This window comes from Nicotiana tomentosiformis, chromosome 8 (genome assembly GCF_000390325.3).
Source record: "Nicotiana tomentosiformis chromosome 8, ASM39032v3, whole genome shotgun sequence".
Classification (NCBI taxonomy): domain Eukaryota; kingdom Viridiplantae; phylum Streptophyta; class Magnoliopsida; order Solanales; family Solanaceae; genus Nicotiana; species Nicotiana tomentosiformis.
Window position 1 is genome coordinate 141,108,345 of NC_090819.1, and position 13,359 is coordinate 141,121,703.

Consider the following 13,359-nt stretch of genomic DNA (forward strand, 5'->3'; position numbering starts at 1 on the left):
CCCTCCGGAGTCTGTACGCACCCCGAGTGAGCGCATGTACCTACTGTGTGCGAGTGCCGAGTGACTAAGAGGAATGAGTGACTGTGAGGAAAGAGTGATTGTGATGTTGGAGTGAATAGAAGGACTGAGTAACTATTACTCTGAGAGGATGCATTGATTTTATACCTTTTTTCAACTACCATATCTAAATAGTTTCTGGCGCGGCCAAAAAGTGATAATGCCCCTTAATTATTAGGAATAGGTATAAATATGTCCCTTTCCAAAAACGTGCTCTCTCCCTCTCTCTTTTGGTTTTCTAGTGTCCCTATCGGGGCTCAACTAAATTTATAATTACTTTAAAAGGTTCGGAGGTAAAACGCGTTCTCTAAAGCACTTTTTAGTTTGTTTGAGGTGAATATTCTTCGATACTCTACTTTTTTATATGGTGCAGATTCATGTTCTCTAACAAATTTTCTGACATCTCTTTCATTATAGCTTTCAATGCGCATTTTGCTATTGGTTTTTGAAGGATTACTAATTAATTGTAGTAAAGTTGTTACCTTTTAGATACTTATGGTTTAGTAATTTAGAGGAATTTGTCAAGCAAGCAATATAAACAGTCACTGCTAGACAATTTTCATAAACTAGAGGCGTGGAAACTATTTTTGCTTGTTTTCTAACAATTATTTTTGGAATCAGGCTCTATATTAGTAAAAGTTGCCATCTTTATTCTAAGCAAGCAATGATTACTTCCAAGGCGGTGCCACAAGGGAAGATAGGGCAAAAACAATTCTTTTATCTTATATGGACTGTCGAATCCATTGAACATATGGGAAGGGGGTACAAAAATCGCTTTAGGTCATCGGTTCAAATCTTAGTGTAACACTCATGTAATGTTTTGAATACTCTTACATGAATTCATGGTTTTGCCACTGGTTATTTATCTTACTCCTATGATTTGGTGCTGCACTTCAGAAATAACCTTAAGAGTTTGGTCGATAATTGAAATAAAAAATATTGTTTTAGGGTAGCGAGATTTTTTTAGAATTAACTCCTTTGTTGATACTATATCTTGATGTTTTGAAACAGCATGAAGATAGATATGTACTCGTTATGATTATTTTTAGGATTGTAACAAACAACATGTGTGCTTAGTGTAGGCGTATAAAATTTACGGAATTAAATTCAAAAATTAATTTGGACTATATTTTAAATTCAAGATATATTGGTCCAAATAAATATTTTGGGTTAATATAATTGGATTAATTATATAAATCCAATATATATAAATTAAATAAATAAGTCATAATCCATTGGGCTAGCCCATTTAATTGGGCTAGAATGATGAGCCCACTTCATTAAGCCCAAAATGTCATCTTCCTAGAGGCCTAGTTTGGTGCCACGTGTTATATGACGTGGCACGCCAAGTCAAGCGGAAGAGCCAATAAGATCATGCCACGTGTAAAAAATGATAAGGCATGCTAAGTCACTTTAAAAGGCTAATGAAATCACGCCACGTGTGCAAGTGACATGTTCTGGCCAATCAAATGCGGCATTATCATACTTCGATTTGATTAGTCGGAAATAGTTTGTTCTTATCATAACTCTTCCCTCCCACAACTATAAATAGGGGTCTTCATAACCCAGAAAAGGGACCAGAAGTTATAACAAGAAGCAAGAAAGAGCTCGTAGATCAAACGCCGTAAATTTCTCTATAAGTTTCAAGTTTCAAGCAATCAAGTTCAAGTTCAAGAAATCAAGTTCAAGCTCAAGAACGAAGAACTTCAAGCTTAAGAATGAAGAACAAGTCAAGATTCAGGGAGTACGAGTTCATATCAAAGTTCGTGCTAGTTGAATTCAAGATCATCATTCGTGAAAACAAATATAGATTCAAGATCAAGCTCAAAGGCCCTTGAATTTATTTACTATTGGAAAGAAGAATCAGAGGATTCATAGAGATTGTACACTCAAATATTTGATATAAATACTACGATTGTTGCAATATTTTTCGTCTTGATTTTATTTTCTCGGCGCAAATTTATTATCTACACTTAGTAATCGTCTCTTTTGACTTCAGCATACACGGTTGTACTATAAATTACTAAAATAATATAATAATGCAAAAAATAGTGAAAGTAGATTAAAAAGTTTAAGAAATTTTAAAAGGAATAAAGAAACTCATAGAAAATAAAATATATAGTATGTTTTTATAAGTATAAATAATGCTATAATATTAAAATTGTTATGAGGTACAATTATAACGTCTTAACTTTTATTAAAAATTAATAAAATTATAATTTCTTAGAAAAAATCAATAAATTATATTTTTTTGTCCTAAATTTTAATTTTTAAATTTAATTTATCGGGTTACAAATATCCTGAAATAAATACCGACTAATCTCTATATAGTACTCTTAACAACTTGTTTGGATGGTTGTTGACCACTATATCATATTGTATTGTTATCCCAAAATAATGTTTGTTTTAATTGTTTATTTAAAATTGATTGTATCGTATTGTTAAACTCATTGTTCTGGAACAACCAAAAGTCCCATTTTATGAAATAACCGATTTGGTGTAGTGGGATCGTTTCCTATTTTCTATTCTAATTATGCCCTTACTTATTACTCCATATCATTTTTTGTATTTTAATTTCAAATCTCCAACCTATTGACCTACTTTGTCTTCTTTCATATTTTCTAGAGTTGGTTTGCCCCATTCTTTTTGTTATCCAAGTCTTCGTTCGATTCTTTATCTCTTTTCATCGTTTTAATTTTTTTTTGGTGTTGCTAATGTTAGTTAACCTTTTTTCCATAGGTTTTTGCTCTTGTTTCCAAGTTAGGTGATGTGTAGCTATAATTCCATAGTTTCGTACATTATTTGCCTTGCATTTTATATGATTTAACGATAAACTACACTTTAATTGTGCGTAAAAGAGTCTATTTTATGTGTAGGTGAATTAGAGATGCAAGTAGAGAAACAGAGGATATTTACTAGTCGAAAGCGTGCGCGGGAGCAGTTGAATAGGAGAAGTTGGCAAAGCTAGGCTTGTAGCTGGCGAGAGACCTAGCGAGGCGGGGCAGAAGGCGAGCTTGACCATGCCTTATACCTAGAGACGCCAGGCCTGGGGCGAGGTCCACCAGGCATTAGGTCCCCGCGAGGCTAGGTCTGGGCATGTACAGTCCGAGTTTTGAAGACTTATTTTGTCTCCGGGTTTGACTAGGACTTTGCCTACATGTTTAGGTCTTTTCCTACACATATAAATAGACCTAAAATTCCACTTTTAGAGGACTTTTGCAACCGGAGGCAAGAATAGCTTGTGGAATCACCCTTTGGGAGTTAGAATCATCGATTTCTACATCCTTTCATCTTTACTTTGTAATTGAATTATACAAAATATTTGGGATATTGTTACTATGAGTATGAGTAACTAAACTCCTAATCTAGGGTTTTGATGGAACCTATTGAAGGATGATTTTCTTGTTACGTTAATATAAATTTGCCATAGTATTTTCTCTATTTTTTCAACTATATTATTCATGTGGTTGATTGAAGTGCCCTCAATTAGTTGTGCCTATTTAGTATGTATTACTCGGGAGAGAGTGCATATTTAGGTAGTTGTTGAACAACATCACTCTTAACGTATATGAGGGATCAATACAAAGGGTTTAAAGGCGGGAGATAACGAAACCTTGGTGCGATCTGAGTGAGTCGTACTTAATGCCAGCTAGCGTAATTCGGGAGAATATGTCTAGTAAATTGTGGTAATTACCCGGGAGAGAGTTACGACAATCATAGTGCTCATGATCAATAGAGAAGACTTAGGCGAATTTATAGAAAACATAGCGGAAAAGATTCCGACAATAGGAAAAATCACAACCTTAGATCATTCCAATTTTTGTTTACAAACCGTTCGTAGTTAGTTATTTATTATTGCATTTTCATTATGTAATATTTAGTTAATAAACATCCAAAGTGTTATTTAAATATTTTTGAATATTGATTGCGTGAATTTGTGCAAGTCTAGCAGCTGTGGTTGATAGGTTAATTCCTTGTGGGAGTCGACTCTAGACTTATTAGCCGGGATATATTTGTGAAGACCGCCTGTCCGTTTTATAAGGCTTAGTTGGGCGTGATCAAATTTTGGCGCCGTTGCCGGGGAGTTAATGGTGTATTGATTGCAGCTAAAAGAATTGCTAGAATTCTTAGCGTAGTCAATTTTCTTCATTTTAAACCAAATACATTGAAAGTTTAACGTTTGTATTCTTGGGTATTATAGGTGCATGCCTAGAAACTCCTCGAGAACCGGTGAATTGTTCGAAGCATTATTAGATCCTGAGAAAGTTTCAAGGCACCGAATCGTGAAAACAAGAAGGGCAAAAAGCAACAAAACTCAACAGAACAAATCGATCCAGACATGGATAACGTAATAGAAAATCTAAATGACCCGAACAATCAGGGTGTGGCGCCTCTTGTGCCAGAAGCAGCCTTGTATGATTGGGCACAACCCACCGCCGAAAATCTGGCAATCACAATTGCATTCCCTCAAATACAAGCGGAATCATTTCAAATCACAAACAACATGCTACATTTGTTGCATAACAAGGGACTATTTTCACGGTCTTACATTGAAGATCCCCAACAACATCTAAAAAATTTCCTGTCGATATGTGTCATACCAAGGCAACCTAATGTGACACCAGACGCAATAAAGTTTTTATTGTTTCCATTCTCGGTGGCGATCTCCGGCACCATTCCCGCATAGATTAGCAAAATATCAGAAGGACGAGCAATATAAGAAATTCATGGAGATGTTGAAACTAATACAGGTGAACATTCCACTGATTGATGCGTTGCAAGAGATGCCTGGAAAAGATGCCAAAATGATGAAAGATTTAATGTCTCGAAAATTCGACTTCCAAGACTTGTCCAATGTTACATTGACACAGACCTGTAGTGCAGTCGTGACGAGACCCATAGATGAGAAGTTATCAGACCCAGGGAGTTTCACAATCCCATGCACGATAGGAAGCTATGCTTTTGCTAAAGCATTATGTGATTTAGGGGAAATAATAAACTTAATGCCCTTGGATATCTACAAAAGGTTAGCCATAAGAAGATCTAGACCCACGTCCATGTTACTACAGCTAGCCGACCGGACAGTGAAGATGTCCTTTGGTATCCTTGATGATGTATTAGTCCAGGTTGGGAAGTTTTTGTTCCCAACAGATTTTGTCATTCTAGACTGCCGAGTTGACGAGGAGATTCTCATAATTTTGGAAAGACCATTCTTGGCCACTGGGAGAGCTTTAATTGACTGTGAAACTGGAGAGCTCAAAATGAGACTAAATGAGGAAGAGATAACTTTCAACGTGCAGAAATCTATGCGGCGGTGAAGTGTATTTGCTAACTTCTCTCTAATAGAAGCTGTGGATGTAATTCTGGAGGAGGAAGATGAGACCTTGAACGCTAAAGACCCTCTAGAAGCCTGTCTCTTGAACTTAGATGAAGTAAATAGAGAGGACTTGGCGGAGTGGGTGCTGGCTCTTGAAGGCCAACGGTTTTGGAAAAGAGAACTCGAATTTGAGCCTTTGCACTTAGAAGAAAGAAAAATTCATCCAACTAAGCCATCGATAGAAGAGCCACCAAAGTTGGAGCTGAAGCCGCTACCACCTCACCTCAAGTATGCTTTATTGGGACCTAACTCAACTTTACATGTTATTATCTCATCTGGTTTGTTAGATGTGCAGAAAGAACAATTTTTGCATGAATTGAGTGAGTGCAAAACTGCAATTGGTTGGACCATCACAGACATTAAAGGTATCAGCCCAGCCTTCTGTATACATAAGATTCTACTGGAAGATGGCCACAAACCTTCCAAAGAATATCAAAGAAGGTTGAACCCCAACATGAAGGAAGTTGTGAAAAGGGAGGTGATAAAGTGGTTAGACGCGGGAATCATTTTCCCCATCTCCGACAGTAACTGGATCAGCCCAGTCCAATATGTGCCTAAGAAGGGTGGGATGACTGTAGTGCAAAAAGAGAACAATGAGTTGATATCAACAAGAGCAACCACGGGATGATGAATTTGTATAGACTACAGAATATTGAACAAGGCCACCCGTAAAGACCATTTTCCCTTGTCGTTCATTGATCAAATGCTAGATGGATTGGCGGAGAAGTCCCACTTTTGCTTTCTAGATGGTTACTCGGGGTATAATCAAATCTCCATTGCCCCGAAATATAGAGAGAAAATATCATACACCTGTCATATTTCGGAGGATGTCGTTCGGCCTATACAATGCACCCGCCACATTTTAAATGTGCATGATGGTCATATTCACTGATATGGTTGAGGACATCATGAAGGTCTTTATGGACGATTTCTTGGTGGTGGGAGACTCATTCGATGATTGCCTAAGGAATTTGAAAAGAGTGCTGAAAAGATGTGTCGAGACAAATCTGGTACTCAACTGGAAAAAGTGCCATTTCATGGTACATGAAGGTATAGTCTTGGGGCATCTAGTGTCGAGTAAAGGCATTGAGGTAGATCGTGCCAGGGGATGTGATCGGAAAGTTTCCACCACCCACGTTCGTCAAAGCAATAAGACATTTTCTGGGCCACGCCGGCTTCTATAGAAGATTTATAAAAGATTTTTCCAAAATTGCTAACCCCTTGTGTAAATTGCTTGAAAAATATCACCCTTTTGTGTTTTCTGATGATTGCAGGGTAGCTTTTGAGGAATTTAAGAAGAGGTTTGTGACAACACCCATCATAGTTGCACCTGACTGGGAGAAACCGTTTGAGCTGATGTGTGACGCAAATGACTATGCTGTGGGAGCAGTGCTTGGACAGCGCAAAGACAAAGTCATGCATCCAATATACTACGCTAGTAGAACTTTGAATGGTGCCCAACTAAATTGCATGGTGACCGAGAAGGAGATGCTAGCAGTGGTGTTCGCATTTGACAAATTCAGGTCATACCTGATAGTCTCTAAGGTAATTATTTATACTGACCATGCTGCTCTCAGGTACTTAATTGATAAGAAGGATTCAACGTCGCTCCTGATTCGATGGGTGCTACTACTGCAAGAATTTGACTTAGAAATCCATGACCGAAAGGGAACGGAGAACCAAGTGGCTGATCACTTGTCTAGGCTGGAAGGAGACGAAAAAAGGTTGATGGGGAAGAGATTGTGGAGACTTTCCCGGATGAACAACTACTAGCCACGAGCCTTGAGGTAGCGCCATGGTATGTAGACATTCTAAACTACATGGCAAGCGGTATTGTTCCCTATGACCTTTCCTCTGTTCAAAAGAAAAGGTTCTTTCGTGACTGTCGCATGTATTATTGGGATGAATCTTATTTGTTCAGGATTTGTGTTGATAACATGATCCAAAGATGTATCCCCGAGATAGACCAATCTTCTATTTTGCAGGCTTGTCACGCATCACCATATGGTGGCCACTTCAGGGGAGTAAGGACAGCTGCAAAAGTGGTGGAGTCGGGCTTCTACTGGCCGACATTATTCAAAGATGCATACTTATGGGTGACGGGTTGCGACGAATGCCAACGAACTGGGAATATTTCCCGCCGACATGAGATGCCTATGAACCCAATTCAGGAGGTAGAAGTGTTTGATGTATGGGGAATCGATTTCATGGGGCCTTTTGTTGGCTCATAAGACAACAAGTACATACTCGTAGTTGTGGACTACGTGTCAAAATGGGTGGAGGCTGCAGCGTGCCCTACAAATGATGCAAAGGGGGTAATTGGTTTTTTAAGAAAGAATATATTCACCCGATTCGACACTCCAAGGGCAATAATCAGTGATAGAGGCACTCACTTCTGTAATCGAGCCTTCACAAAGTTGTTAGAAAAGTATGATGTACGCCACAATGTTGCCACCCCATACCATCCACAAACGAGTGGGCAAGTAGAAGTCTCGAACAGAGAGATAAGAATCGTTTTGACAAAGATTGTGAATGGTACTAGAATGGATTGGGCGAGAAAGTTAGATGATGCACTCTGGGCCTATCGTACCACTTTCAAAACTCAGATTGGTATGTTGCCGTATAAATTGGTGTTTAGGTAGGCATGTCACTTACCAGTGGAGTTGGAGCATAGAGCTTTATGGGCATTGAGGCAGCTGAATCTCGATATAGAAGCTGCGGGTACAAGTAGTCACAGAGTTGCACGAGCTTGATGAGTTTTTCTACCACTCTTTCGAGAGAACAAGACTATACAAGGAGATAATGAAGATGATGCACCCAACAAACGCTTGATTTAACGTCACGGCACGACGCAGGTAATTGCACTTAAGGCTCCCTTAACCTTGTTGGATCGAGCAAATGAGTCACCGACACTACTTTCGCGTCAACCATGCCTAAATAATGTTTTAACCTGTGCCCATTGACTCTGAATGTGCGAGTCATTTTCCGCAGCAATCTCTACGGCACCAGTGGGGTGAATCTCTACCACACGAAATGGTCCTGACCATCTTGACTTTAATTTGCCCGGAAAGAACCTCAATCTTGAATTATATAGCAATACCATATCTCCGGGTTTAAAACTCCGCTCAAGAATATTTTTGTCATCAACCCATCTTGACTGCTTTCGTTTTATTTCTATTTTTTCTTATTATTGTTGTAGTATTTATTTTTGTTTTGTAGGATTACAAGCATAGAAGGCAAATACATTGAAAGAGTGCAAAAGCGAGTTAGATGGTGAGAACTAAATGTGGGGTGTCATACAAAGGACCATATCTGGGGGAAGTCTGAGTATACGTGAGCCGCTATTGCTTCAGCTTTGGCCTTTCAGGGAGTTTCTTGCCTACCATCGTATTGTTTTTCTTATCTTTGCATTGGGGACACTGCACTCTTTTAAGTGTGGGGTGGGAGGATTTCTCTAGATGATTAGTAGTAGTGTGTTAAAATAATTAAAAAAAAGAAAGAAAAAAAAAATATATATATATATATAGAAAATCTGGACTCTTCCCGACGATGGATCTCCTAGACAGTTTTCTTGAGGGAAGTAAGTCTAGAGAAAATACCAAAAAGGGTTTTTTTTTAGGTAGTGTAGTAATTCCCCCTTGATTTTTCTTTGGGTTACGGTTCTTTTAATAGGGCTTTTAGTTAAACCAGGTGTAGTTAGTTTTAATCTTTTGGAGTAGGAACCGCGAGTCTATGCGTGTAATTGCAGCAATATCTCTTAGCTTTGTTAAGCCTTGAGAATAGTTAGTACTATGGTTGTAATGCTTAGGCTCGGTTTTTTACTCTAGTATAAGTACCTTAAAGCATAGATTCTTAATTTTGCTTAACTGCTTAGACTGGAGTGTCGCGATGAAACCAATCCTGAGTGAGTTATGTGCCATGTCTGTGTGAGTTTTTGTATGTATTCTGCGCATTGCATTTGATGTCTAGAACTTGCCCCGTGTTTGTGCAAAGCAAAAAAGTAGTCTTGTTCAGTCTAGGAAGTGATATAGGCATTTCTTTGTTAAGCCATATATATATAGTTACCCACCTAAAAGTTATGTATCGTAGTTAACCCCTTTGAGCCTATAATCATGTTTCTTTGGTAACCACATTACAAGTCGTACCCCTTTGTTTGAATCGACCATATGTTTGAACCTTGTCACCTCTCATGGGCACCTGAATTGTGATGAATTATGAAAAAGTTAAAGTGTGGGGTGGTGGGTTGGCTTTTGAGTGGAACAATTGAAATAAGGAGAAAAGTGCACCGTTTGAAAAACAAAATGTCAATAAAAGCCACTTGGATTAAGAGAAAAGAAAAAATATATATAAATAGTTGTATTGTAAGAAGAATAATTCTTGATGGTGGAGGCTAGTGATATACTCGTGCTTAAAGAAGTAGGGGCTAATATAAAGTGAAGTTAAGGTGGAGTTTTGGTTTGACATAAGTATGGGCTTGAATGTTAAAGTGTATGTATTAAAGTACTTAATCTAAAATGTATCCTACCCGACCCGCAGCCTACATTACAACCAATCAAAGTCCTACTTGATCTTAGACTGAATAAGCTCGATTAGTAGAGTATTACACTACGGGCAAGCTTATGGTTCATCATTTGTAGAATATGAATGTTATTTCTGAGAGCGAGTGAATTTTTCCTATCTTGAGTTCCTACGCTCTTAAAATTCATTGTTGTGGAACTGAGCTCTTTGTTGGGTGAGGGCACGTGAGAAAGGTAATGTCGTTGACCTCCATGTTAGAGTAAGTAACCGAATTGTGAACAGGTCATGGTATTTGTGAGTCAAATTTTGAGGTGAGGATGTTACACCTTAGTGCTTAGACTATTTTAAATATTCTTAGTATAATGAGTTAAGGGAATTGCTTAGTGAGGTTGTGCCTCTAAGTGTGGTTTGATTGCGTGAGGACGCATAATGTGGGGTATTAATGTGTGGCTATAATTTTATAGTTTCGTACATTATTTGCCTTGCATTTTCTATGCTTTAATGATATACACTTTAATTGTGCGTAACAAAGTCTATTTTATGTGTAGGCGAATTGGAGATGCAAGTAGAGAAAAAAAGGATACTTACAAGTCAAAAGCGTGTGCGGGAGCAGTTGAATAGGAGAAGTTAGCAAAGCTAGGCTTGTAGCTGGCGAGAGACCTAGCTAGGCGGGGCAGAAGGCGAGCTTGACCATGCCTTATACCTAGAGACACCAGGCCTGGGGCGAGGTCCACCAGGCATTAGGTCCCCGCGAGGCCAGGTCTGGGCGTGCACAGTCCGAGTTTTGAAGAGTTATTTCGTCTCCGAGTTTGACTAGGACTTTGCCTACACGTTTAGGTCTTTTCCTACACATATTAATAGACCTAAAATCCACTTTTAGAGGACTTTTGCAACCGGAGGCAAGAATAGCTTGTGGAATCACCCTTTGGGAGTTAGAATCCTCGATTTCTACATCCTTTCATCTTTACTTTGTAATTGAATTATGCAAAATATTTGAGATATTGTTACTATGAGTATGAGTAGCTAAACTCCTAATCTAGGGTTTTGATGGAACCTATTGAAGGATGATTTTCTTGTTAAGTTAATATAAATTTGCCGTAGTATTTTCTTTATTTGTTTAACTATATTATTCATGTGGTTGATTGAAGGGCCCTCAATTAGATGTGCCTATTTAGTATGTATTACTCGGAAGAGAGTTCATATTTACGTAGTTGTTGAACAACATCACTCCTAACGTATATGAGGGATCAATACGAAGGGTTTAAAGGTAGGATTAGGGATAACGAAACCTTAATGCGATCTGAGTGAGCCGTACTTAATGCCAGCTAGCGTAATTCGTGAGAATATGTCTAGTAAATTATGGTAATTACTCGGGAGAGAGTTACGACATTTATAGTGCTCATGATCAATAGAGAAGACTTAGGCGAATTTATAAAAAACGTAGCGGAAAAGATTTCGACAATAGGGGAAATCACAACCTTAGATCATTCCAATTCTTGTTTACAAACCGTTCATAGTTAGTTATTTATTATTGCATTTTCATTATGTAATATTTAGTTAATAAACATCCAAAGTGTTATTTAAATATATTTGAAGATTGATTGCGTGAATATGCACGATTCTAGCAGCTTTGGTTGATAGGTTAATTCCTTGTGGGATTCGACTCCGGACTTATTAGCCGGGATATATTTGCGACGACCGCTTGTCCTTTTTATAAGGAATAGTTGGGCGTGATCATTAGGCAATTAATGATAAATTAGTAGAAATATATTTTCTTAAATTATACAAATTTTATAAACTTTTTTGGTCTGGCGTGGCCTAAAAGTGATAATACCCCTTAATTATTAGGAATAGGTATAAATATGCCCCTTTTTCCAAAAACTTGCTCTCTCCCTCTCTCTCTTTTGGTTTTCCAGTGCCCCTATCGGGGCTCAACTAAATTCGAATTTACATTAAATAGTTCACATTGGAGGTAAAGCGCTTTTGTTTACCCGAAAAATGGATATAGTTGAATATATACGTAGTTTTAAGGATACGTGGTATAACTGGGTAAAAATCAGAAAAATACGTAAGGATGTATCTAAATTAACTGTAAAAATAATGAATACAATTCCAAATTTAATAGAGAGTGATTGATAAGAGAACAAGATGAATCAATGTCAAAGCCCAAAAAGGATAATATTTGCTGGATGTTATGTAAATCTCAGTAAATCTGAATGTGTGAATCAATCAATGTCCCTTTGTACAGATGATAACTACTCTTAATAGAGTGGGGGGAATCCTACTTTGAATACAATTAAAAATACATAGTGGGGATCCCATGACAGATTAATTAATTAGTTTTTCCTTGATTCAAGCCGTGATTTCTACCGACATTCTACCCCCAATTGCGGTTATAACGGCCATTCTGTCTCTTGGCTCGATCTTGATCCCGACCGCTCTCGATCGTGATCAGTCTCTATTCGCTCGACCTTTATCTGTGCTCGATCTCGATCTTGGCCGCTCCCTATCTTGATCGGTCTCTATTTGCTCAACTTTTATGATGAGCCCACTTCATTAAGCCCAAAATGTCATCTTCCTAGAGGCCTAGTTTGGTGCCACGTGTTATATGACGTGGCACGCCAAGTCAAGCGGAAGAGCCAATAAGATCATGCCACGTGTAAAAAATAACAAGGCATGCTAAGTCACTTTAAAAGGCTAATGAAATCACGCCACGTGTGCAAGTGACATGCTCTGGCCAATCAAATGCGGCATTGTCATACTTCGATTTGATTAGTCGGAAATAGTTTGTTCTTATCATAACTCTTCCCTCCCACAACTATAAATAGGGGTCTTCATAACCCAGAAAAGGGACCAGAAGTTATAACAAGAAGCAAGAAAGAGCTCGTAGATCAAATGCCGTAAATTTCTCTATAAGTTTCAAGTTTCAAGCAATCAAGTTCAAGTTCAAGAAATCAAGTTCAAGCTCAAGAACGAAGAACTTCAAGCTTAAGAATGAAGAACAAGTCAAGATTCAGGGAGTACGAGTTCATATCAAAGTTCGTGCTAGTTGAATTCAAGATCATCATTCGTGAAAACAAATATAGATTCAAGATCAAGCTCAAAGGCCCTTGAATTTATTTACTATTGGAAAGAAGAATCAGAGGATTCATAGAGATTGTACACTCAAATATTTGATATAAATACTACGATTGTTGCAATATTTTTCGTCTTGATTTTATTTTCTCGGCGCAAATTTATTATCTACACTTAGTAATCGTCTCTTTTGACTTCAGCATACTCGGTTGTACTATAAATTACTAAAATAATATAATAATGCAAAAAATAGTGAAAGTAGATTAAAAATTTTAAGAAATTTTAAAAGGAATAAAGAAACTCATAGAAAATAAAATATATAGTATGTTTTT

At 37.8% G+C, this 13,359-nt stretch overlaps 1 protein-coding gene across 1 annotated transcript; it reads left to right on the plus strand.

Annotated features, from left to right (window-relative positions):
• Positions 1 to 4,784: 4,784 nt before the first annotated feature.
• On the plus strand, positions 4,785 to 7,665 carry LOC104103697 (uncharacterized). Its single transcript, XM_070184297.1, has 5 exons — positions 4,785 to 5,351; positions 5,427 to 5,923; positions 6,709 to 6,957; positions 7,012 to 7,158; positions 7,356 to 7,665. Exons 1-5 carry the CDS (start codon positions 4,785 to 4,787, stop codon positions 7,663 to 7,665), a joined length of 1,770 nt encoding a protein of 589 aa, XP_070040398.1.
• The last annotated feature ends 5,694 nt before the right edge of the window (positions 7,666 to 13,359 follow it).